Raw genomic sequence first — 27,801 nt, 5'->3', positions numbered from 1 at the left:
GATCTCCTTGCAGTCCAAGGGACTCTCAAGAGTCTTCTCCAACACACAGTTCAAAAGCATCAATTCTCTGGCGCTCAGCTTTCTATATAGTGTAACTGTTACATCCATACGTAACTACTGGAAAAACCGTCACTTTGACTAGATGGACCTTTGTTGGCAAAGTAATGTCTCTGCTTTTTAATAAGCTGTCCAAGTTGATCACAGCTTTTTTTTCAAGGAGCAAGTGTCTTTTAATTTCATGGTTGCAGTCACCATCTGCAATGATTTTTGAGCCCCCCCAAAAGTAAATTGTGTCATTGTTTCCACTGTTTCCCCATCTATTTGCCATGAAGTGATGGGACCAGATGCCATGATCTTCGTTTTCTGAATGTTGAGCTTTAAGCCAACTTTTTCACTCTCTTCTTTTACTTTCATCAAGAGGCTGTTTAGTTCTTCTTCACTTTTTGCCACAAGGATGGTGTCATCTGCATATCTGAGGTTATTGATATTTCTCCTGGCAATCCTGATTCCATCTTGTGCTTCATCTAAACCAGCATTTCCCATGATGTACTCTGCATGTAAGTTAAATAAGCAGGTTGACAATATACAGCCTTGATGTACTCCTTTTCCTATTTGGAACCAATCTGTTGTTCCATGTCCAGTTCTAACGGTTGCTTCTTATCCTGCATACAGATTTCTTAGGAGTCAGGTCAAGTGGTCTGGTATTCCCATCTCTTGAAGAAGTTTCCACAGTTTGTCATGATCCACACAGTCAAAGAGTTTGGCATAGTCATTAAAGCAGAAGTAGATGTTTTTCTGGAACTCTCTTGCTTTTTCAATGATCCAACGGATACTGGCAATTTGACCTCTGGTTCCTCTGCCTTTTCTAAAACCAGCTTGAACATCTGGAAGTTCTCAGTTCATGTATTGTTGAAGCCTGGCTTGGAGAATTTTGAGCTTTACTTTGCTAGCATTTGAGATAAGTGCAATTGTGTGGTAATTTGAACATTCTTTGGCATTGTCTTTTTTAGGAATTGGAATGAAAACTGACCTTTTCCAGTCCTGTGGCCACTGCTGCATTTTCCAAATTTGCTGGCATATTGAGTGCAGTACTTTCATAGCATCATCTTTTAGGTTTTGAAATAGCTCAACTGGAATTCCATCACCTCCACTAGCTTTGTTCGTAGTGATGCTTCCTAAGACCCACCTGACTTCTCATTCCAGAATGTCTGGCTCTAGGTGAGTGGTCACACCATCATGATTATCTGGGTCATGAAGATCTTTTTGTGTGTGTGTGTGTAACTGAATTGCTGTGCTGTACACCTGAAACTAACATGGTATATTATTTTATTTATTTTTATTTTTTTAATATAAATTTATTTATTTTAATTGGAGGTTAATTACTTTACAATATTGTATTGGTTTTGCCATACATCAACATGAATCCGCCACAGGTATACACGTGTTCCCCATCCTGAACCCCCCTCCCTCCTCCCTCCACGTACCATCCCTCTGGGTCATCCCAGTGCACTAGCCCCAAGCATCCAGTATCATGCATTGAACCTGGACTGGCGATTCATTTCATATATGATATTATACATGTTTCAATGCCATTCTCCCAAATGATCTTTTTTGTATCGTTCTTCTGTGTTTTCTTGCCTCCTTTTCTAAATATCTACTGCTTCTGTAAGGTCCATACATACCATTTCTGTCCTTTATTGAGCCCATCTTTGCATGAAAATTTCCCTTGGTATCTCTAATTTTCTTGAAGAGATCTCTAGCCTTTCCCATTCTATTGTTTTCCTCTATTTGCACTGATCACTGAGGAAGTCTTTCTTATCTCTCCTTGCTATTCTTTGAAACTCTGCATTCAAATGGTATGTCCTTCCTTTTCTCCTTTGCCTTTCACTTCTCTTCTTTTCATAGCCGTTTTTAAGGCCTCCTCAGACAACGATTTTGCCTTTTTGCGTTTCTTTTTCTTGGGGATGGTCTTGAAAACTGCCACCTGTACAGTGTCATGAACATCCGTCCATTAGTTGATGGACAATATCACAACCCTCCATCCACTTAGTTGATATCTTTTGTGATATCAAAAATATGTTAGATATAATACATGTACATGCTTTTTAGCACATATATTTAAATTGCATTATTTTCCCTTATAATTAATTCTTACATTTGCCAGTCTTGGTTAACCTAGTGATAACCATTTGAGGGTGCTTCTAAAGAGTCTATATACCCTATCTTCAGGGACACTTCACTAATTTATTTATTGATGTTGTGATTTTTTCTTTTCAGCTAGATCTTGCCAGGTGTGATGTTTGTTGCCTTTGGTCAACTCAGGATTCATCCCAGATCCTCACAAATATCACAAAGTCCTTACCTGAAAATGAATTCTTTTTCATTTTTTCATAGTTAAAAAATCTTTCTTGTTTAGTAAACTCAGCTAAGTATTTTCACTTGCTACTCTCCAAAATTCTCATTTTGTAGCCACTTCCTCCCCAAATAAGGTTTTCACCCTTAGTCATAATAAAACTCATTATATGAATTACTTTATATTCATTGTAAGAATATTTTAAGCTAATATTACTGTAACTATTAAAATTCAATGGCCATTAAGTCACAGACTCTGTTAAACATTTAGCTTATGCACCAGTTAAAGTGGGAACTTTCATTTGCACAATTGTGGGTGTGAATTGAGAGCCTCAGTTTTTTGATCAGCCAGCAGTGACATATGCCAATTTCTCTCTAGTTAGTTTGGGAGTTTGGCTTCCTATCACATTAAACAGAGGTGACACTTCTGGCCTACAATGTGACAGATGACCTTTCTGGAGATCATGGCCCCTAATAGATCATTTAACGTGAGCAGCTCTGACACATGACCAAACTCCTTAAGCATTAGAAAAACTTCATGCAAGTCAATGCAATGTTGAAGTCTGCTGTCATTTCCAATGAATGTCCACAACTGCCATTGGCAGCTTTGAGAATTGTTGCCAGTGATGCTGAGGACAGAGAGTCAAGCCACATTCCAGTAGAATGGTCCAAATCTATCTCGAGGGAAGAAAATGATCACTAGAGGAGAAATCGAGGGATGCCAAAAGAGCATTTTTCTTTCCTCTTGACCTTATAGTACAATTGTTAAACTTGTGTCCATGCAATTAGAGACTTTAATTAGGAAATAAAATTAAAGTAAGATAGGATAGCTTACTGGTATTTGAAAAAAAGCATATATTCAGTAGAACATTGTTAAGGGAACAGTGAGATGACTAGCAAATCATTGCTGTGACTATAGCAATAGACATCTTACTCCTTATCATTTATATTTATTTAAATTTTTATTTTATATTGGAGTACAGTTGTTAACAATGTTATGTTAGTTTTCAGATGTACAGCAAAGTGATTCAGTTATACACATATCTATTCTTTTTCAAGTTCTTTTTCCATTTAGATTATTACAGAATACTGACCAGAGTTCCCTGTGCTATACTGTAGGTCTTTATTGGTAATCCATTTTAAATATAGTAGTGAATATATGTCAAGCCCAAACTCCCAATCCCTCCCTCCTTCCAGCCTTTTCCCTTTGGTAACTATGTTAGTTCTTTAAGTCTGTGAATTTGTTTCTGTTTTGTAAATAAGTTCCTTTGTATCATTTTTTAAATATTCCACATACAATTGTCATTTATCCACTTAATAAATAGTTATTGAGTGCCAACATTGTGCCTAAAACTCAGCTAGGCTCTGGGGATTCAGGGAGCACAGACACTGTCCTGCTTTCATGGAACAGACACTGAAATGTAGGAGAGAACTATTAATTAAATAATCTCAAAATTTTTCAAAATTTCAATTATGCTGATTGCAGAAGAGAAAGGCCTGGTGCTTTAAGGACTGAGCAAGAGAGGGGAGGGAAGGCTTCCCTGAGGGGTTTGATGGTGAAATTTTGAGTTAGATATAGCAGGAGAGAAATGCAAGAATATTCTAGGAAGAGAGCAGTGAGTGCCAAGGTCCTGTGAGGTGAGAGAGGTGGGCACATTCTCAGACTGGAAGAAAAGCCATGTCGTCTGTTACCATGTGAGGCTAGAGAGGGATATGGGGATGAGGCTTGGAAAACCCTGGTAGGCTGTATTCAGGTACTTTTTTTTTTTCATCCCTAGAAAAACAGGAAGCTGCTACAGAATTTAAGCAGAAGGATGACTTGATCAGATTTAGTTCCAAAAAGATAATTCTGCCAGATGAAGAGTAGGCACTGGCGGGGGGTCAGAGCAGGTAAGGGCAGACTAGTTAGGAGGGTCTTCCAGTAGCTCTAATGAGCTCAAGTTTTCTTGAATGAGAATAGTTGGGAGGAGAGGTGGAGATGGTGAGAAGTAGAGGAATTCATGAGATGATTAGAAAGTAAACAGACTTGGTAATTGAATGAAATGGAAGTAAAGAAAAAGGAGCTATTAAGGATGACCAACACCCAGGTTTCTAGCTTTAAGTAACTGAATGGCTGATGATGCCTTTCACTGAAGCTGGGAACGCTGGCAAAGGACCGTATTTAGGGAGGAAGGTTATGAATTTGGTTTGGGACTGAAGTTTCCTCTTGAACTCTCTAGTATTTGGATCTAGCACTGAGAAGAAAAGTCTAAGTTAGAGATACAAAATATGAAACTGGGAGTCATCTGTATACAAACAGATAGTAATTGAAATTACTGTGGTAGACAGAATAATGGCCTTTCAGAGATGGACATGGCATAGTTTCCAGAACCTGTGAACATGTTATCTTACATAACAAAGTGAAAGGCACTCAGTCTTGTCCAACTCATTGTGACCCCAAGGACTATACAGTCCATGGAATTCTCCAGGCCAGAATACTGGAGTGGTAGCCGTTCCCTTCTCCAGGGGATCTTCCCAACCCAGATATTGAACCCAGGTCTCCTGCACTGCAGGCAGATTCTTTACTAGCTGAGCCACAAGGGAAGCCCAAAGGGGTTCATAACAAAGGGGAATTAAGATAACAGATGGAATTAAGGTTGTTATTCAGCTGATTGTGCAATAGAGATTATCCTGGATTGTCTAGGTGGACTTAATCACAAGAGTCCTTAAAAGTGGAAAAGTGCAGTAGAAGAGTCCGTTTCAGAGGGATGTGATGTGAGGAAGCCTTTGACCTGTCATTGCTGGCTTTTAAAATGGAAGGAGCCTTTAGTCAAGGAGTAGGGGCAGCTCTTGAAGCTGAAAAAGGCAATCGAGTCGATTTTCCCCTAGAGTCTTCAGAAAGGAACATAGCCCTGATAAGACTTTGATTTTAGTCCACTGAGACCCATTTTGGAATTCTAATCTCTAAAACTGTAAAATAATAAATGTGTACTGTTTAAGCTGCCAAGTTTGTGGTAATTAGAGCAACAATAGGAAAATACTACAGTTACCTTGAGAAAAGGTAGAGAGAGACGGTCTAATGCTGAATTGTGAAACTCTAATGCATAATGGTGACATAAAGAAAAAGAAACTTACTAATAAGTCGGGGAAGAAAGAGGAAAGGAAAACTGGGAGAATTCAGGGTTCTGGAAGCAAGAGGAGAGACTCTTTCCTAAAGTGATCAAACAGGATGAGATTTATTGGTTTGTGTGATAGGAGCTCACTGAAAACTACAGAGACAATTGTTTCACTGGAATGAGGGGAGCTGGGTCCAGATTGAGATGAGATGTGGTGGTATTGGGAGGTGAAGAGGCAAAGATAAAGACTAGGAGCAATGGTTCTAAGAAGTTTACTTGCACAGTGAAAGGAAAAAATTACAAAAATGTTACCTTGAAACAATATTTCTGAACTTTGGCTTTGTTGACATTTTGAATTGGGTAATTCTTTGTTGTCATAAATCTTGTGTGTTATGGGATGTTTAGTCTTATCTCTTGTTTCTGTCCACTAGGTGCCAGTAGTAATCTCCTCCCTTAGCTGCAACTGCTAAATGATGTCTGCGCCATTGCCTTCTCCGAAAAGATGTCTGTAGCCATTGTTAGATGTCCCCTGGGGATGAGTGATAAAATGCTCCTGATTGAGAACCACTGTTTTGTACAGAAAATAAAGAATCCCCTGAGTTTGATTTTGTCCAAGTACCTCGAACTTCCTTTTTCTGAAGAGTAAAAGGTCATCAAATGAGTGGGACATTACTTGATTGGATCCTTCAAAGCTTGCAGTGTAGGTACACTTGATTGTTTTTATACCTACTCTGAACTGATGCAAGGTGAATTTGTGTAGATGGTATTGTGCATGTTCTCATATGAGAATCTGATAAGCCTAGGGTGGACTCCAGTTATATACAAAACTTGTTTTAATTCTGTGCATGCCATTTAATCTAGATTGGTGACCGGACAATAATGGAACAGCATGGTTCCAGGAAACTGCCCTTTCCCTAGTATCCTCTGCCAATTCTAAGAGCGTTAGCTGAAATCTCGGAGCAGGTGCCCATCAAATCAAGATAAAATCTTTTGCAATGTAAAAAAAAAAAAAAGTAAGACAGTATCTACGTTCTAACACGGTCGATGAAATTTCAGAAATTTATTGGGAAATGCAGTCTAAACCTTGTTTCAGAAGTTTGAAGAAAAGGATTGCTTTTTTGGATTAGATGCATATGATGGGTCTCACAGGTATGAAGACTATTTCTCTTTTCACCACTCTCAAGATTTTGCTTGTTGGATTGGCTCTTTAGGTGTGCCTGAGATGCTGAATTATGTGAAATCTGATTAATTTTATTGCTTAAATAAGGCACTCTGTAGTTTTGGGGGAAGGAGAAAGTCTTGTAAAGTAAATTAAAAGCCAACTTTCATGCTTGCTCACACATTTAAAAGTGGAATAATTCAATAAATGAGACATGCGCTTTATTAGAGGTCAGTGTTCCCATGGTTGTTATTAAGTTTTTAGTATTTTAATAAGAATGCTTTCTTCCCAACCTCATTTTTCTATCTTTCTGGTGCTGCTTTAAAGTTTCAGTTCATGGAGAACATTCCATGCAGTTCAGTAGCTCAGCTGTGTCTAACTCTTTTCAACCCCATGGACTGCAGCAGGCCAGGCTTCCCTATCCATCACCAACTTCTGAAGCTTGTTCAAACTCATATCCATCAAGTCGATGATGCCATCCAACCATCTCATCCTCTGTAGTCCCCTTCTTCTCCTGCCTTCAATCTTTCCCAGCATCAAGAACTTTTCCAGTGAGTCAGTTCTTCGCATAAAGTGGCCAAAGTTTTGGAGTTTCAGCTTCAGCATCAGTCCTTCCAATGAAGATTCAGGACTCATTTCCTTTAGGATTGACTGGTTGGATCTCCTTGCAGTGCAAGGGACTCTCAAGAGTCTTCTCCAACACTGCAGTTCAAAAGCATTACTTCTTCCAACCTCAGCTTTCTTTATGGTCCAGCTCTTACATCCATACATGACTACTGGAAAAATCATAGCTTTGACTAGATGGACTTTGTTGGCAAAGTAATGTCTCTGCTTTTTAATATGCTGTCTAGGTTGGTCATAGCTTTTCTTCCAAGGAGCAAGTGTCTTTTCATTTCATGGCTTCAATCACCATCTGCAGTGATTTTGGAGCCCCCCAAAATAAAGTCTGTAACTGTTTCCATTGTTTCCCCATCTACTTGCCATGAAGTGATGGGACTGGATGCCATGATCTTAGTTTTCTGAATGTTGAGTTTTAAGCCAAATTCACTCTCCTCTTTCACTTTCATCAAGAGGCTTTTTAGTTCCTCTTCACTTTCTGTCAAAAGGGTGGTGTCATCTACATATCTGAGGTTATTGATATTTCTCCCAGCAATCTTGATTCCAGCTTGTGCTTCATCTAGTTCAGTGTTTCTCATGATGTACTCTGCATATAAGTTAAATAAGCATGGTGACAGTATACAGCCTTGTCATATTCCTTTCCCAATTTGGAACCAGTGCTTTATTCCATGTCTGGTTCTAACAGTTGATTCTTGACCTGCATACAGATTTCTCAGGAGGTGGGTCAGGTGGTCTGGTATTCCCATCTCTTGAAGAATTTTCCACAGTTTGTTGTGATCTACACAGTCAGAGGCTTTAGCATAGTCAGTGAACGAGAAGTAGATGTTTTCCTGGAATTCTCTTGCTTTTTCAATGATTCAACGTATGTTGGCAATTTGACCTCTGGTTCCTCTGCCTCTTCTAAATCCAGCTTGAATATTTGGAAGTTCTCAGTTCATGTACTGTTGAAGCCTGGATTGGAAACTTTGGAGCATTACTTTGCTAATGTGTGAGATGAGTGCAATTGTGTGGCACTTTGGTATTGCCCTTCTTTGGGATTGGAGTGAAAACTGACCTTTTCCAGTCCTGTGACCACTGCTGTATTTTCCAAATTTGCTGGCATATTGAGTGCAGCACTTTCACAGCATTATCTTTTAGGATTTGAAACAGCTCAGCTGTAATTTCATCACTTCCACTAGCTTTTTTTTTTTTCATCATTTTTTATATAAAACAAAATGACCCTAGCAGAGCGGCAGGAAGAAAAAAGATTCAAAACATGAGTATGTACATCAATGGTAGAAGGCACAGCGGGTCCAACTAGGGAGAGGAGTGAGGGGGTGGGGGTGGGGGGTAGCAGGTTATACAGGTCTCAGCCAAAGCCACAGGGGCAGAAATAAAGTGCGTAGGTCCTGGGGCCCCCCGTGGCCCAGAAGCAGCAGCCAACAGCCCCCCCTTCCTGCTTCCAGCAGGGTTCAGTTGAGCATGACGCGGAGGTAAGAGGTGGGCACACAGCCCTCACCTCCCTGTTTCCGCCTGACCCGGGTCCACCCGTCGCCTTTGTCTTCTCCCATGAGACTGAGGTCCTCGCCCTCAGCCATGGAGATGGTGCCCTCGCTGCACCCTTCAAAGTGGTAGATGGCCACACAGTGACCAATGGGGGAGGCGGGCTCCTCCTCAAATTCCTCATCAAACTCCGTGTAGATGGGGGCGTCCTGACCCTCCTCAGAGGGGGGCTCTTCAGAGCTCTCCTTGTTCTCTTGCGATCCATTGTTGCTGTTGCTGTTGCTGCTGCTGTCCGGTGGGGCACTGGCTGGGGGGTCTGGAGGCCGGGTGTGCTGCCCCAGTGTGTCTCCCCGGTTGCTTAGGACTCGACTCTCAGCTTCTGCCAGCCAAGCCTCATACTTCTGTACTTGCAGTTTCAGCCATTTGATATTGTTCAGGGTTTCCATGATCCGGGGTTCCAAGCTGGCTGGGTCTCCCATCTGGGGTGTCTTTTCATACACGTCCTTCATTTTCTTCAGGGCCTCCCTCTGGTCCATCTCCTTCTGTAGTTCACGGTTCCGTTCTTCCAGCTGCTGCTGCAGTCGCTCTCTCTGCTGCTTCGGGGGCAAGTGGCTGAAATCCTCAGTCACCACTGTCTTGTTCTTCTTGCCGAATGGCCAGCGTTTAGCCCGGCTGTGGCTCGTGCCTCGAAGCTCTGGCCGTCCATCGGAGGGGGTACCCAGGCTGCTGTCGGAGGGCACGCGGTTCATGGGCTGGCTAAAGTCTTCGAATTCCACATCACCCGGACGGGCAAAGCCTGACTTGTGCAGCTCAATTAGGACCTGGGAATCTTCTTGGCATTCACAGCATCTGCGGCCACCTTCATGCCCTCCAAACACTTGGCGATGATGGGTACCACCTCCAGCTCAGTCTCTGACAGGAACCCGTAACCAGCCCCCAGGTGGGTGGCCCACCACTCATCCATGTCCTGCAGCTTATCAAATATCTGGGGCATCTGGGAAAAATAGAAGTGAGACTGGTCACGGTTGAAGCGCTGTAGTTGGGCTGCATACTCATTTTTGCTTTCCTCTGCCATGTGACTCCGAAGGTGGGCTTGTTGTTTGGCCTTCTCCACATCAGCTTTGGTGGCGTTGATATCCTGGTCAAGCCTCTCAGCAGTCTGGGCTGCCTTCTCAGCCTCCCGGCAGTCCCGTTCAAATTTATGTTTACTATTCTCCAGCTGCTTGAAGCCACTTTCCAGCTGCTGCTGGGCCCGACGACCTTCTTGGAAGTGCATCTTTCTCTCCTGTTCATCTCCTGCGAGTACTTGGCCAGCTCCAGACATACTCAGCAAGCTGAGGTTCTCGGCCACCAGGTCCCGCTGGCCGGCAAAATCATTCACCTCCTGTAGAATCTGCACAAAGGACTGTTGCTGGCTGAGCTTGGACTCAGGGTCATCTTTGGCAGGTCTTTTGGGCATGTATTTTTTCACCAGGCTCCGCAGTTGCTTTGCATAAGCCTGCTCCACCTCCGTCCACTCTTTCACGAACTTCACGTATCTGTCCAACAGGTCCAGACCCCACTGCGTGTGCCACTTGAGCAACTCAAACTGATCCCACAGTTCGGTACCCCAATCCATGCTGCTCCCGCCGTGGCCATCACCTCCACCGCACCCGGTCCCTGCCCCACTAGCTTTGATCATAGTGATGCTTCCTAAGGCCCACTTGACTTCACACTCCATGATGTCTGACTCTAGGTGTGATCACACCATCACGGTTATCTGGGTCTTTAAGATCTTTTTTGTATAGTTCTTCTGTTATTTTTGATACCTCTTCATAGGCTATGTGAACTAAGCCAGACAGAGAAAGGCAAAATCTACATAATATCACTTATATGTGGAGTCTTAAAAAAAAGTTGAATTCATAGAAACAGAGTGGGATGGTTGTTGCTGGAGGTTGGGGAAATGGGTAGCTCTTGGTGAAAGAGTGTGCAGTTTCAGTCAAGTAAGATGAGAAATTTTTGGAAATCGAACGTACAGAATGATGACTATAGTTAGTAACATTCTGTTATATACCTGAAAATTGCTAAGAGAGTTAAGTCTGATATGTTACCACTGCACATACTCTCTCTCAAACACACACACACACATGCACGCACACCATACACACAAAATGGTAACTGTGAGATGATGAATATGTTAATTAGATAATGAATGTGTTAATTAGATAATGAATATGTTAATTAGCTCGTGGTAATCATTTCACAATATATATCAAAGCATCATGTTGTGCACTTTATATATATATATGTGTGTGTGTGTCTGTGTGTATGTATGTGTGTGTATATATATATATGTATATAATGTTTTCACAATTATACCTTAGTTCAGTTCAGTTCAGTCACTCAGTCATGTCCAACTCTTTGGGACCCAATGGACTGCAGCACGCCAGGCTTCCCTGTCTATCACCAACTCCCAGAGCTTGCTCAGACTCATGTCCATCAAGTCAGTGATGCCATAGAACCATCTCATTCTCTGTCGTCCCCTTCTCCTCCTGCCTTCAATCCTTCCTAGCATTAGGATCTTTTCCAATGAATCAGTTCTTCCTATCAGGTGGCCAGAGTATTGGAGTTCCAGCTTCAGCATCAGTCCTTCCAACGAACATTCAGGACTGATTTCCTTTATGATGGACTGGTTTGATCTTGCAGTCCAAGGGACTCTCAAGAGTCTTCAACATCACAGTTCAACAGCATCAGTGATCTTCAGTGCTCAACTTTCTTTACAGTCCACTTCTCACATCCATACATGTTTACTGGAAAAACCATAGCTTTGACTAGGTGGACCTTTGTTGGCAAAGTAATGTCTCTGCTTTTTAATATGCTGTCCAGCTTGATCACAGCTTTTCTTTCAAGGAGTAAACGCCTTTTAATTTCATGGCTGAGGTCACCATCTGCAGTGATTTTGGAGCCCCCCAAAATAAAGTCTGTCACTGTTTCCATTGTTTCCCCATCTACTTGCCATGAGTGATGGGACCGGATGCCATGATCTTCGTTTTTTCATGTTGAGTTTTAAGCCAGCTTTATTACTCTCCTCTTTTACTTTTATCAAGAGGCTCTTAGGTCCTCTTCACTTTTTGCCATAAGGGTGGTGTCATCTGCATATCTGAGGTTATTGATATTTCTCCCGGCAATCTTAATTCCAGCTTGTCCTTCATCCAGACCAGCATTTCTCATGATGTACTCTGCATATAATTTAAATAAGCAGGGTGACAGTATACAGCCTTGATGTACTCCTTTTCCTATTTGGAAGCAGTCTGTTGTTCCATGTCCAGTTCTCATTGTTGCTTCTTGACCTCCATTCAGATGTATTAAGAGTCAGGTCAAGTGGTCTGATATTCCCATCTCTTGAATTTTCCACAGTTTGTCATGATCCACACAGTCAAAGAGTTTGGCATAGTCGTTAAAGCAGAAGTAGATGTTTTTCTGGAACTCTCTTGCTCTTTCAATGATCCAACGGATGTTGGCAATTTGACCTTTGGTTCCTCTGCCTTTTCTAAATCCAGCTTGAACATTTGGAAGTTCTCAGTTCATGTACTGTTGAAGCCTGATTTGGAAAATTTTGAGCGTTACTTTGCTAGCATGTGAGATGAGTGCAATAGTGTGGTAGTTTGAGCATTCTTTGGGATTGTCTTTCTTTGGGACTGGAATGAAAACTGCCCTTTCCTGTCCTGTGGCCACTGCTGCGTTTTCCAAATTTGCTGGCATATTGAGTGCAACACTTTCACAGCATCATATTTTAGGATTTGAAATAGCTTAACTGGAATTCCATCACCTCCACTAGCTTTGTTTGTAGTGATGTTTCCTAAGGTCCATTTGACTTAACATTCCAGAATATCTGGCTCTAGATGCGTGATCACACCATTGTCATTATCTGGGTCATGAAGATCTTTTTTGTATAGTTCTTCTGTGTATTCTTGCCACCTCTTCTTAATATCTTCTGCTTCTATTAGGTCCGTACCAGGTTTCTGTCCTTTATTCTGCCCATCTTTATATGAAATTTTCCAAAAAAAAAAAAAAATTTTTTTTCCCTTGGTATCTCTAATTTTCTTGTGGAGATCTCTTGTCTTTCCCATTCTATTGTGTTCCTCTGTTTCTTTGCATTAATCACTGAGGAAGGTTTTCTTATCTCTCTTGCTATTCTTTGGAACTCTGCATTCAAATGGGTATGTCTTTCCTTTTCTCCTTTGCCTTAACTATATTAGTAGTACAGGAATAGCTTATTATAAAAACCACTAACAATGAAGATAAAATAAAGGTCTACTTTCATATGTATGAGTGTTTAGTTGCTTAGTCATGTCCAACTCTTTGCAACCCCATGGACTGTAGGCTGCTGTGACCCTCTGTCCATGGGATTATCCAGGCAAGAATACTGGAGTGGGTTGCCATTTCCTTCTCCAGGGGATTTTCCTGACCCAAGGATTGAGCCCACATCTTCCATCTCCTGCATTGCAGTGGGATTCTTTTCTATCTGAGCCACCTGGGAAACCCATCTACTTAGATATATCTTCTTCCTAACTTTATTTCTCTTTCCAGACATTAAAAAATATTAGTTTGGGGTTTATCCTTATGAAACTTTTTCAGTCTACTTATGATGATGAGTAATTATCAAACCATGTAAATTTGCTTAGTACATGTGAAGCTATAGTATGAAGCTATAGTACACATATAATTTTGTAATTTTCGTTTATCACACAATATGCCTTGATATGATCCCAGACAGGTTCAGCTCATTCATATTATGTATTTCATAGTATTGATATCGCATTCTGTTTAGCTCTTCTTCCATTGATGGACATTTTAGTTATTTTAAATTTTTTACATTATAAACTGTGTTCTACATTGTAAGTACTATTGTGTACATTTATTTTGCATGTGTAAAACCATTTGTTTGAGGTCAATTCCTTTAATTGGAATTACTGAGTTAAAGAGTAGATACTTTGAAAAAGTTTTAAAGGCATTTCCAAAGGGATAATGAATTTAGTTAAATATTTTTTTGGTTAAGAATAAGCAGATATATTTAAAAAATACAAAGATAAAGGAATTTGGATACATTGTAAGAGTGGATTCTGAGGTTTAGCAAGTGTCTCAACTTTCTTTAAGTTAGACTTTATTTTTTAGAGCAGTTTTCAGTTTGCAGAAAAATTGAGAAGAAAGCGTGGTGAGTTCCCATATATCCCCTGCCCCTACTCATACACAGCCTCCCCCACAATCAACATATCCCACCAGAAAGGTGCTTTGGTTACAATCAGTGAAACTGCATCATTATCACCCAACATCCACAGTTTAAATTAAGGGTCACTCTTGGTGTTGCACCTTCTATGGGTTACGACAAATGTATAGCGGCATGTACCCACCATTATAATATCGTGTAGAGTAGTTTCATTATCCTAAAAATCCTCTGTGTCCCACCTATGTATCCCATCCCTTCCTCCTCCTTAACTCCTGGCAATGCCAGATCTTTTTACTATAAATATTTCCATAGATTTGCCTTTTCGGCATGTCATGTAGTTTGAATGATACAGTATGTAGTCTTTTCAGACTGTTTTCTTTCACTTAGTAACATGCATTAACATTCCTTCATGTTTTTTGTGGCTTGGGCTCATTTCTTTTTAGCACTGAATATTCTATTGTCTGGATGTACGATAGCTTATTTTTCCAGACACCTACTGAAGAACATGTTGGTTGCTTCCAAGTGAGCATTTCTAAATAAAGCTTCCATAAACATCATGTGCAGGATTTTGTGTGGACATAAGTTTTCAACTCATTTGGGTAAATACCAAGAAACAATTGCTGTATCATATGGTGAGAGTGTATTTAATTTTGCCAGAAATTGCTGAACTGTCTTTCAGAGTGGCTGTGCCATTCTGTGTTCCCATTAGAAATAATGAATAAGAGTTCTATTGCTCCACATCCTAGCCAGCATTTGGTGTTGTCAGTGTTTTGGATTTTGGCCGTTCAGTGGTACATCATGTTTTGATTTTCAGTTGTTTAATGACATGTGATGCTCTCCATCTTTGTATATGCTTATTTATTATCTGCATATCTTCTTTAATGAGGTGCCTATTCAGATGCTTGGTCCATTTTAAAATCACATTTTTCATTTTCTTATTGTTGTGTTTTAAGAATTCTTTGTATATTTTGGTCAATAACCTTTTATCAGAAACGTCTTTTGCAAATATTTTCTCCCAGTCTGGCTTGTCTTCACATCCTTTTGAGTCTTTTAACTCAAAAACAGTAAGTTCTTGCTCATCTGAAAGCCTATTAAGCAATGTGAGGATAAATGTAATCCACTGCTTTTTAGAATATTGATATTGAATTTAGCAGAAATGTTAGGAGGTATGGACTTACCTAAACCCTTTGCTGTCTTCCTGGGTCATTTACATACTTTCCCATAGCAAAATGAAGTGGTTTTTCTCCAGCTGCAAAAGACTTGCAACATGAGACCATGCCTTTAGTTTGAGAATACGAAATTTGTGAGACCTGAGGTGATTTAATCCATGGCAAAATGTTCTCAGCTTCTTATTTAAGAAAAATAATTAAAACAAATCAGAGGTGTTCATACTTATATCTGGTGGATTTAGAAGTTTCCCTGTGGAAGAAAGTTTTGCTTTAATGAAGAATTAATTTAAGCTGGGTGGATTAAGTTGCTAAAATTCATCTCCATAGTAATTTAGTAAGGGAAAAATTAAGATGTTGACCACAGTTATAAATTTGGTTGGAGCTGAAGATATGTGTAAATAACCTTGGGAAGGGTGATACTCTTTCCAGTGGATCATTTAACCATTAAATACCAGATTTATAAATGGTGAGTCTCTTCTCAAAAGTACTTTTACTTATGAGTTATACATGTCATTGTAAGTGAGCCAGTCTCATAACTCCTCTTTTGAGTGTTCAATGACTCTCTATTTTCTGATAACTCATTTTGTACTCATTTCTTGTACTCATCCTGTACTATGCCTCTTATGTTCTAAGAACCAGTTTAAGTTTTGAGGGGAATACAAGTTTGCATAATGTGAGTTCTGGGTTTAAGAAGTTTTACAGATGACTAGAAGAAAGACAAATATATGGAAATTTCTGTGATCGAAAAGATAGTCATTTTTCCTGAAAGATATAAAAGAAAAAAAATCCTAGGTTTTTAAATTTGTTTTAGCTTTTCACTGTGCATTTAGGTCCATGATTGATTTTGATTTTTTTTTAGATTATAAAGTCTAGTTCATATTCATTTTATTTTCATTTTCTTAAAATAATTTTTTGCCACACCATGTGATATGCAGGATCTTAGTTCCCCAAGCAGGTATAGAACCCAGGTCTCCTGCAGTGGAAGTGTGGAGTCTTAAACAGTGGATGGCCAGGCAAGTCTCTAAAAAATTACAGTTTTGTTTTTTTTTAAAACCTGCTTCTAATGTACAGTTGACTTCACCATGGTATCATATAACTTGTTCAGTTCAGTTCAGTCGCTCAGTCATGTCCAACTCTTTGCAACCCCATGAATTGCAGCACGCCAGGCCTCCCTGTCCATAACCAAATCCCGGAGTTCACTCAAACTCATGTCCATCGAGTCGGTGATGCCATCCAGCCATCTCATCCTCTGTCGTCCCCTTCTCCTCCTGCCCCCAATCCCTCCCAGCATCAGAGTCTTTTCCAATGAGTCAATTCTTTGCATGAGGTGGCCAAAGTACTCGAGCTTCAGCTTTAGCATCATTCCTTCCAAGGAATACCCAGGACTGATCTCCTTTAGAATGAACTGGTTGGATCTCCTTGCAGTCCAGGGGACTCTCAAGAGTCTTCTCCAACACCACAGTTCAAAAGTATCAATTCTTCGGCACAGATTTCTTCATAGTCCAACTCTCACATCCATACATGACTACTGGAAAAACCATAGCCTTGACTAGACGGACCTTTGTTGACAATGTAATGTCTCTGCTTTTGAATATGCTGTCTAGGTTGGTCATAACTTTCCTTCCAAGGAGTAAGCGTCTTTTAATTTCATGGCTGCAGTCACCATCTGCAGTGATTTTGGAGCCCCCCAAAATAAAGTCTGACACTGTTTCCACTGTTTTCCCATCTATTTCCCATGAAGTGATGGGACCAGATGCTATGATCTTAGTTTTTTGAATGTTGAATTTTAAGCCAACTTTTTCACTCTCCTCTTTCACTTTCATCAAGAGGCTTTTTAGTTCCTCTTCATTTTCTGCCATAAGGGTGGTGTCATCTGCATATCTGAGGTGATTGATATTTCTCCCAGCAATCTTGATTCCAGCTTGTGCTTCTTCCAGCCCAGCATTTCTCATGATGTACTCTGCACAGAAGCTAAATAAACAGGGTGACAATATACAGCCTTGATGTACTCCTTTTCCTATTTGGAACCAGTCTGTTGTTCCATGTCCAGTTCTAACTGTTGCTTCCTGACCTGCATATAGGTTTCTCAAGAGGCAAGTCAGGTAGTCAGGTATTCCCAACTTGGAGGAACAGTAAAACTGTGATAATCAACTTGACTGGGTGTGTCTGTGAGGGTGTTTCTGGATGAGATTAGCATTTTAGTCCTCAGACTGTAAAACAGGTTGCCATCCCCAGTGCATGCGGGCTTCATCTAGTTTGTTGAGGGCTGAAAAGAACAAAAATGTTGTGGAAGGGAGAATTTTCTCTCTCTTCCTGAATACATAAGCTGGGGACGCAGGTTTTCTCTTACCCTGGAACTGGAACTTACACCAGCAGCTTTTCTGATTCTCAGAACTTTGGACTCAATTTAAAGGATAATTTTTTTTTTAAGACTTTCAAGATAAGAGAGCGAAAAACAAAAAAACAAACAAAAAAACCCCTCTGTATCCATACAGTCTCAAGTTAGTGGTTAAAATGACAGATTTTTCCCTGTTTTTCACCCCCAAACTGTATCATTTCATCTGAGGATATAAAATTGGGCAACTGAAGATCTTTCAGATTGTATTTAGAGGCTTATGCCAGGTCAATTTATTTTAACATGCATATGGCTAAATTGTCAGTAATAACCATGTCAGGGAAGAACTGTAGGAAAAATCAATATTCCTGCTGAGAGCTTTCAATAGTACTTAATGATTTTATGCATCTTTCACACAGACATGAAGAAGGCTCAATTAAAACATAACATAGTAAGCAGGCACTGCCTAAAAAGAGGGTGGGGGGAACTATGACAAAATTACAAGATAAATAAGACAAGAAGAATAAATCTTACCTTTAGTGGACAAGTAAGTAAGGTATGTTGGAAATTTACAAATTTGATCATTGCAGGTCTGTGCTTGTTTCCTTGTTTGTAGCATAGTTATACCAAAGTACTTTCCTCCTAAGATTATGGTGAAGAGTCAATGAGGTAAACTAGCTGAAGCTCTTAGAACAACACCTAGCTTATAAGAAATGGTTCCTACACTTTTGGAAAATAAAGTTTAGTTGGGCTTCAGAGACCATCTTATAGAGATGGCTGCTTTGAACTTTATTTCTAGACTTCCCTCTGTCTCTTCTGGTGCCTTTAAAAGTGAAAATGTTTTGATTGGACAGCATTGGGTCTTTTCAGCAACATTAACCCTTTCTCAATGACTAAGCTTTCTTGAAAGTGGGACAGAAGCTGACATAGTGTTGGAGGAAGTGATGGAAAATTGGAAAGATCCATGGCAGGCTAGCAGAGGAGAGAGGTGGGGACTTTCTTGAGATGGGTGGGGTCTTTAAGCAGGTCCAGGCTTTTTCTCCCTTGGAGAGTTGTTTGGTGGTTTTCAGAGCAAATCCTGGATTGTGATTTGAGGATGGGGAACTGAGCTTAGAGCTCCACCTTCTCCTAGTTCCTGAGAGGTTGTCTGTGGGGCTGAGTTCCTCTAGAAGCTTTTCCCATTGACTAGAATCTAGGAAAATGGTCTGGGCAGCCAATTGTATAAATTTTAGAATTTATTGAATAGTAGAGATGTTTAAGACAATAGATATAAACTGATCTCACTTTCCCTTCTTATATGTGAGAAGACTAAGGCTAGATTAATAAACTGACTTGCCCAAGGTCACTTGACCTAGAAAATGGCAAAGCTGACACTGAAGTCCAGATTTCCTGACTCCACCTTCTGTACTTAAAGAAGACACCTGTGAAAGAAAGAGGGAAAGAGACTAGATTGACATTTCTCCATAGGTGCACCATACTAAAATTTCACATCATAAATAATAATGACATCGTCAGTTATCAAATGTTTACTATGTGCTTATCACTTTATGCATATATCTAACTTTATCCTTATAACAGCATCATGAGGGAGGCACTATTGTTATGCCCATTTTATAGGTGAGGGAATTGAGGCTTGGAGAGGTTTAGCAAATTGGTCAGCATCATGCAGTTAACAAGCAACAGTCAAGACTAGAATAATGAGTATTGGCAAATCATGTTTCAGATGACATTAAAGCCATTTAAGAGTCTCAGGGAGAGCCTTGGTCACTTCTCCACTCTTAAGTTTTAGTTTACACATTTTAAAAGTGCAACAGATGAGCTCTAAGATCCATGAATAAGTTGAAAGTAAAAGTCGCTCAGTTGTGTCCAACTCTTTGCAACCCCATGGACTATGCAGTCCATGGAATTCTCCAGGCCAAAATATTAGAGTGGGTTCCCTTTTCCAGGGGATCTTCCCAACCCAGGGTAGGCCCAAACTCAGGTCTCCCACATTACAGGTGGATTCTTTACCAGCTGAGCTCCTAGAGGAGCCCAAAGACTGGCTTGTCAGGAATGAAATGAATCAATTATTGTTCTGTTACTTTATTTTTCCTGGTGTTTTGACTGCACAAAAGATTTTTCTAACTGAAGTCAGAGAATAAGTATGCAAGGTTTTAATTCCTGATAACATGAGAGTTAAATGATGTGGCAGCTAGTGCTAAAAGCCTTGCTGACTCTTTCTCAGGTAGTCACATGTCTCCCAGAACAGTCTTTCTAGGCCTCCTTCCACTCTGTTATTTCAGGTTGATGGATAGTGATATTACCATATTCCTGCTTAAGTATCTTGGTGCCTCCATTTTTTCTAGATTAAATGAGGTTTTAACAAGGCTTATGGGATGATTCTTTGTCATTAAAAACAACAAATGGATTGAAAACAGCCTTCTGTCTCTTTGGAACCCACCACCATCAGTGGACCATAATCCAGCTGGTGATGAAACAACAGAAAGCCATGAAGCTATCAAAGAGTGGGAAAAGTGTAAAATTCCCTGGGACCTGTCACTGGGAATGGAGACTCTCAGATGTTTTGGAGAATACATTCAAATCCCTGGCTGTTTGACCTTCTAGAACAAATTTTTATAAATGTGCAGTGGGATTGGATCAGGGCTATGGGATGTCTTGAAAAACATTCCTACTTTGATGTTTTTTACTATATCACTGGTTGAGAGGCCAGAAAAGTAATAGATTGCATGTTTATTCTCCTGTGGAAACTATGGAAATAAGTAGCATAAGCATTTAAAATTTTAGAACTAAAGAGTTTTAGTTCATCAAAAAAAAGTTGAATTGAATTAGAACATGGCTGTCCCTAGCCAGAGATGCTAATCTAGAGCTAGGAATTCTGATCTATTCTGTGAAGCTGTCTAGGCAGCAGGAATTGGAATATTAGGTCCTGAGGGCTGGATTCACATGTTGCCTGGAGCAGACCCCCACCAAAGGAAGCAAGATCAACATCAAAACCAAAGAATAATTCCACTTCCTGTTTCTGACCCCACTTATAAAAATGATTTAGATCAATACTGATACTATCATGAGAAAAATATGTCTTTCAACAAACTACTATTTGAAACTTACAATAAATGACTACAGTGAAGATGTTGAATTCAGGTCAATTTAAGAAATTAACTAATGATAGCAACAGAGACCACAGGAAATGATACAATTCTGAAACTGGTAGGAGTTGAGATGGAGATTATACTAAATTATGTGCAGAAATGGGGTTAGCTACTCCATTCAGAATAGACATAGAGAAGCCTCAAACTTCAAAAAGCTTTCTCTCATCCTCATTTTTTTGATGGCTAGTTATGTGATCTGGGCAAGCTTCTTCTCTAAAGGGACTTAAGTTTCTCCATCTATAAAATGGGGAATTTGGCTGGCTCATCAAAGTTCCTTCTGCTTCTCACTTATTTTTAGATTTGCTACCATGAATGTTTGCTGGCAGAAATAGGAGCAGTAATACATTTTATTTACTACATATTTTTATTTATTTATGAATAAAATAAATTTATTTATTTTCAGAGAGTAGATTCTTTCCCATCCATCCACTCAAGTTCATGGCTCTCTCTCTCTCATCCCTGGACTCCGGAGTGTTTGTGGCTGGTATCCTTAATTGATACCTATCAATATTCTGAATGGCTGTTGGCAACTTGAATGGCAAGATTTGTACCTTATTTCATTTTGTATCCTGGATGCTTAGCACAGTAATTGCAGTTAGTACCTACTACCACTACTATTGCTAACAACGATAAAAAATTATAATAACAATATAATGGTTACTATGTATTTAGTACTTACTCCTGTGGTAGACATTGTGCAAAATACTCGATATACATGATCTTATTTAGGTCCCATGAGAGAAGAAATAGAGAGATTGAGTAACATGCCTAAGGTCACAGAACCAGTAACTGGCAGAGTCAGTATTTGACATGTAACCCAAGTCTATATGTTTCCAAAGCCATGATCTTACCCACTATAGTAGGCTGCCTTCCTCCAAATTTTTCATCTTCTATAGATGAGAAGAAACCTTAACCTGAAAATTCAGAAGTAAGAAATAGAAGCATATTATTTAGATATATGGAGGGGAACAATAAAAAAAACCAAACAGCTAAAATACTTAAGAATGGTTGTTTTTGAGAAGGAGGTGAGACGAGAAGAGTATCAGTTCAGTTCAGTTGCTAAGTCGTGTCTGACTCTTTGCAACCCCATAAATTGCAGCACGCCAGGCCTCCCTGTCCATCACCAAATCCCAAAGTGCACTCAAACTCACGTCCATCAAGTCGGTAATGCTATCCAGCCATCTCATCCTCTGTCGTCCCCTTCTCCTCCTGCCCCACTCCCTCCCAGCATCAGAGTCTTTTCCAATGAGTCAACTCTTTGGATGAGGTGGCCAAAGTACTGTACTTTCAGCTTTAGCATCATTCTTTCCAACGAAAACCCAGGACTGATCTCCTTTAGAATGAACTGGTTGGATCTCCTTGCAGTCCAAGGGACTCTCAAGAGTCTTTTCCAACACCACAGTTCAAAAGCATCAATTCTTCAGTGCTTAGCTTACTTTATAGTCCAACTCTCACATCCATACATGACTACTGGAAAAACCATAGCTATGACAACATGGACCTTTGTTGGCAAAGTAATGTCTCTGCTTTTGAATATGCTATCTAGGTTGGTCATAGCTTTCCTTCCAAGGAGCAAGCATCTTTTAATTTCATGGCTGCAGTCACCATCTACAGTGATTTTGGAGCCCCCCAAAATAAAGTCTGTCACTGTTTCCACTGTTTCCCCATCTATTTTCCATGAAGTGATGGGACCAGATGCTATGATCTTCATTTTCTGAATGTTGAGCTTTAAGCCAACTTTTTCACTCTCCTCTTTCACTTTCATCAAGAGGCTTTTTAGTTCCTCTTCACTTTCTGCCATAAGGGTGGTGTCATCTGCATATCTGAGGTGATTGATATTTCTCCTGGCAATCTTGATTCCAGCTTGTGCTTGTTCCAGCCCTGCGTTTCTCATGGTGTACTCCGCATATAAGTTAAATAAGCAGGGTGACAATATATAGCCTTGATGTACTCCTTTTCCTATTTGGAACCAGTCTGTTGTTCCATGTCCAGTTCTAACTGTTGCTTCCTGACCTGCATATAGGTTTCTCAAGAGACAGGTCAGGTGGTCTGATATTCCCATCTCTTTAAGAATTTTCCACAGTTTATTGTGATCCACACAGTCAAAGGCTTTGGCATAGTCAATAAAGCAGAAATAGATGTTTTTCTGGAACTCTCTTGTTTTTTCCATGATCCAGTGGATGTTGGCAATTTGATCTCTGGTTCCTCTGCCTTTTCTAAAACCAGCTTGAACATCAGGGAGTTCACGGTTCATGTACTGCTGAAGCCTGGCTTGGAGAATTTTGAGCATTACTTTACTAGGGTGGAGATAAGTGCAATTGTGTGATAGCTTGAGCATTCTTTGGCATTGTCTTTCTTTGGGATTGGAATGAAAACTGATGTTTTCCAGTCCTGTGGCCACTGCTGAGTTTTCCAAATTTGCTGGCATATTGAGTGCAGTACTTTCACAGCATCATCTTTCAGGCTTTGAAATAGCTCAACTGGAATTCCATCACCTCCACTAGCTTTGTTCGTAGTGATGCTTTCTGAGGCCCACTTGACTTCCCATTCCAGGATGTCTGGCTCTAGATTAGTGATCACACCATCATGATTATCTGGGTCGTGAAGATCTTTTTTGTACAGTTCTTCTATGTATTCTTGTCACCTCTTCTTAAAATCTTCTGCTTCTGTTAGGGCCATACCATTTCTGTCCTTTATCGAGCCCATCTTTGCATGAAATGTTCCCTTGGTATCTCTAATTTTCTAGAAGAGATCTCTAGTCTTTCCCATCGTGTTGTTTTCCTCTATTTCTTTGCATTGATCACTGAGGAAGGCTCTCTTATCTCTCCTTACTATTCTTTTGAACTCTGCATTCAGATGCTTATATCTTTCCTTTTCTCCTTTGCTTTTCACAGCTATTTGTAAGGCCTCCCCAGACAGCCATTTTGCTTTTTTGCATTTCTTTTCCATGGGGATGGTCTTGATTCCTGTCTCCTGTACAATGTCACAAACTTCCATGCATAGTTCATCAGGCACTCTATCAGATCTAGTCCCTTAAATCTATTTCTCACTTCCACACTATAATCATAAGGGATTTGATCTTAGTTCTGCGTTATTTGCTTTTTTTTTTTCCTAGCAGGGTCTCTTTCTGTGGCAGAGAACATTGCTCCATACTTTCAGAATCCATATGATTTAAGGTTCTAAAAGAAATATCTTTCCTGACAATTTGTCAAAAATCCTAGGGAGGACATCATCTTATCTGGCTTGGGAAATGTTAAATGTGTGTCTAGAGAAGATGAAGCATTCTAACTGGCAAGGCCTTTGTAATATGACCTCCCTTGTGACTTGGGAGAATGAAGCCTCAGCCAAACCATGTGAGCTGAATTAGAAGAGAATGAAAGGGGAGGGTAATTCTCCAAATGGAAGGATGATGCGTATAAATATCATCAGTCTGCTCTAAAATCACCAACTTCTTCATTGTTTAACAAACGGTGTTCTTTCAACTGCATTGGAAAGAGCATTGGGCTGATGTAAAGGGCAAGTTGATTCTGATTCCCTGCCTCTGAATAGCTATGGAGCCTCAGACAGATCATTTCTCCTCTTTTGGTTTTAGTTCCTTTATTGGTAAAAGTGCAAGGTAGAATGATTTGTTCTTTCCGAACTTTTCCCACTCTGGCATCCTAAGTGCTAGTGATGATGATCATATCCTCTGAATAGCAAAAAACGTCAGTTGCTGGTTTTAATACAGATTGATGATTTCATACTTTCTTTTAAAAGTCTAGTTATTATCTACAGTAAATTAATGCACGCTTCTCATTTCTGACATCTATGCAGCACACCACTGAAGACGTTAGATCTACCGTGGTGAGCTGTTCTATGAAAATGGTGCAAGGGATGTGTTCTTAGTTTTCTGTCCTTTAATCAAAAAGCTTTTGTGTGGTTAATGTGAGCTCCACAGGGACAGTAATCATATTGTCTTGTTCAATGCTGAACCTCCTATGCCTAGCTTAGTCCTTGATGTGTAATCTATACTTAGAAAATATTTGTTGAAAGATTAAAGTGTAAAAAAAATGAAGACATAAAATTTCTTAAAGCTTATGCATAGTACAGACTTTTGGAATGTGAGTGATTGTATTATATATAACCAAATAAATATTTTAGATAGGAATAAGACAAATAGTAAATGACAGCAATGAGGTTGAACCCAGTTAGCCCAAGTATACAGCTCAGTAAGTTTGTAGCTCTATCATGTTGCTTTCAGTGGACCTCAGAGTTTAAAGTCCAAGACTTCTGGCCCTTATGATTGATGGTCTCCTTTCTAACACCCCAGACAGATTCTGCTATTGAAAAGCAAATTGAAAGTTGCTATATATCTTTTGCCTTTTATGTCTCTCTGATTTTAGCATGTTTTCTTATGAAAGTATCATTTTTTGATCATTTGTCATTACAATCATGCTGATCCATTCTTTAGGGAGAGTTTGGCTCCTGTTATCTTTTGCATTTATTCCAAATTTTGTTCTTTATGTGAAGGTCACACTGAAATATCATGGTTTGGTTGCTTCTTTAAAATCTGGCTTTTTCCAGGTCACTTTCTTAATCAAGGATTAAGTTTTCAGTTTTGGCTTTTAGCTCTTGCTCTCTCGGTCTCAATTCACCTCTAAAATTTCATTTCCCAGTACTCTGCCTGAGGATGTCTGGTCTAGATGCTCCAGTCATTTTACGTATCATCTAACATGTACTTTGTACGTGTACCTCATTATGAGCTCTTCTTGCCTTAAATCTGCCTACCAGTCCAAGGCCTATCCATCATCCAGTGCTTTGATTAAAATCCGTATTATCCTTTAAGTAAATAAAGTGAAGTTGCCCAGTTATGTCCGACTCTTTGCAACCCCATGGACTGTAGCCCTGTCCATGGGGTTCTCCAGGCAAGAATACTGGAGTGGGTTGCCATTTCCTTCACCAGCAGATCTTCCCGACCCAGGGATCGAACCCGGGTCTCCCATATTGCAGGCAGACGCTTTAACCTCTGAGACTCCAGGGAAGCCCATACTATCCTTTAAGATTTCTCAAAGTATAATCTAGAAATTTTATTTACTTAAATTTTTATATCATTTATGGACTGAAACCATAGTTTCTCATATTGCTCTAAAGAACACTCTTCAGACTGGGAAAAAAATGTTCCATGGTAAAAGTGGTTTGAGAAATTTTACTGTCTATGGAAAACAATTTGGAAAATAATATATCTCACTGTCAGTTTCTCAAAGGCAGGGATTAAATGTATTCAATTTTTTCTACTCAGTGGCTCATATATTGCTTGTCCCATAAGCATTTAACAAATGTAGAATAACTGCTGCTGCTGCTAAGTCACTTCAGTCGTGTCCGACTCTGTGCAGCCCCATAGACAGCAGCCCACTAGGTTCCTCTGTCCATAGGATTCTCCAGGCAAGAATACTGGAGCGGGTTGCCATTTCCTTCTCCCCGTAGAATACCTGAGTGATTGCTGAAAACTTTGCTCTTCATTGTGTGTTAAATTAGATTAGTTTCCTTTAGGTTTTGTATTTGAATCTTATTTTACCAGGGAGATGGAAAAAATTAAGGACAGTGTTATTCTTGCAAGTTTGTATTTTTTGCAGTATTTAGTTCAAGACTTGGCATCTGCATGATCATAAATAAGAACTTGTATTGTTCTAACTTGACCATTTGAACCAATCTGTATCAGGATAGTGCAATTAGTTTTATTTTGACAGTTGGAATTTGGTATAACATTTTTGATTACTATTCCGTCTTCCAGGATTCACTCTGAAGCAGCTGTTTCAATATTGCATTTGGTTGAATATATGGAGGTCCTTTCCTCTAACTAAAGGCTTCCCTGGGGGCTCAGTCAGAAGAGTCTGCCTACAATGTGGGTGACTGGGGTTTGATCCCTGGGTTGGGAAGATCCCCTGGAGAAGGAAATGGCAACCCACTCCAGAATTCTTGCTTGGAGAATCACATGGACAGAGGAGCCTGGTGGGCTACGGTCCATGGGGACACAAAGAGTTGGACATGACTGAGTGACTAACTTTCACTTTCTCTAACTTACTGTAACAAGTGTATTCATTTTATTTCTTCTCTTACAAATCTGTTAAGCTTGGACATATGTGATCAATATAAGAAAAATGATGCACTGGATAGGTCTTTCAGCCTGGTTTTGTATAAACCAGTGAATGTTTTTATACTCCTGAAAGCATTCTATAGAAAGGATTTATAAATAAGAAATTTAGATTTCTAAGACTGAATGCCAAGGAATTTGATAGGAATTTTTGGCAGAGAGTTTTCTCTAAAAACCTCTAAACACCACCCTACCATTCCGTTAAGATTACCCTTTTGAATTGGAAGCAGGGTTTTCCATAAGAATTCATGTATTTATAGCCAGTTTTCTTAGGCTTGTGTTCCTGTGGCTGTGTGCTATAGCTCCAGAATATGATGCAGTATATTTCAATTTGATTTTTATAGTCTCAGATTCATTATCTGCTTGTCTTATTTATAGTACCTGGTATAATTAATTTCAATAAATTCTATTATTCCTAATGATTATCTAATAAATATTCCAATGAGTCTAAAAGCTAAAATTTTGTTTCAATAAATTTCTAACAACTGTCATTAATTTATACTATTATATAGCCTTAGGAAATCCAGGAAGATGGGCATTTTCAAATAAATCAGTTAAGTAACTGTGACTATCCTAGTCTAGAGAACTAACTCACAAGAGGATAGTTTCCAGAAGACAAAATCACCCTCTCTCCCAAGATTAACAAGACAAGTTCTCTAGCTCTTTGTCTCTTCAGAATGGAAGGCACAGGTATGATCTCATAATGAGCTGACCATTTTATAATAATTTCCTTTGTGAAGCTTCACAGGAGAACATTATATATGGGAAAACTTTATTAATTTTCTCTAACAATCCCTCTGAAAGGGCTCAGATTCAGAAGCTTCAGTTTTCAACTAAAAGGACAATTAAACATGGTACATATACTATATCCCTGGCATTCATCAAAGTCTTTCTTCTGCCATGGACTTCTTCCCAATTTATATCTCTGGCACCTCCTCCAAATTCTCCACTTTTACTTTTTAACTAAATGTTTAAGCCTTTTGTAACATATTAGTGGCAATATAAACCATTAGTTGGTACCTCACTAGGGCTTTGAGACTGCATGTTCATCTGACTACAACATTTATGAGTGGTTGACAACAAAAATTCTAAAGTTCTGCTTATAT

General features: G+C 39.6%; 1 protein-coding gene across 1 annotated transcript; it reads right to left on the bottom strand.

Moving 5' to 3' along the window:
- Positions 1–8,632: 8,632 nt before the first annotated feature.
- LOC120864400 (cdc42-interacting protein 4-like) lies at positions 8,633–10,364 on the bottom strand. The gene is given in 4 exon segments (XM_040241451.1): positions 8,633–9,538; positions 9,541–9,996; positions 9,999–10,032; positions 10,034–10,364. Coding segments are annotated over 4 exon segments (1,644 nt in total). The 5' UTR covers positions 10,325–10,364; the 3' UTR covers positions 8,633–8,675.
- Positions 10,365–27,801: the final 17,437 nt, after the last annotated feature.

This window comes from Oryx dammah, unplaced genomic scaffold, assembly GCF_014754425.2.
Source record: "Oryx dammah isolate SB20612 unplaced genomic scaffold, SCBI_Odam_1.1 HiC_scaffold_5, whole genome shotgun sequence".
Lineage (NCBI taxonomy): Eukaryota > Metazoa > Chordata > Mammalia > Artiodactyla > Bovidae > Oryx > Oryx dammah.
The sequence above is the reverse complement of the archived record's forward strand: the minus strand, read 5'-3'. Positions and strand labels throughout refer to the sequence as shown.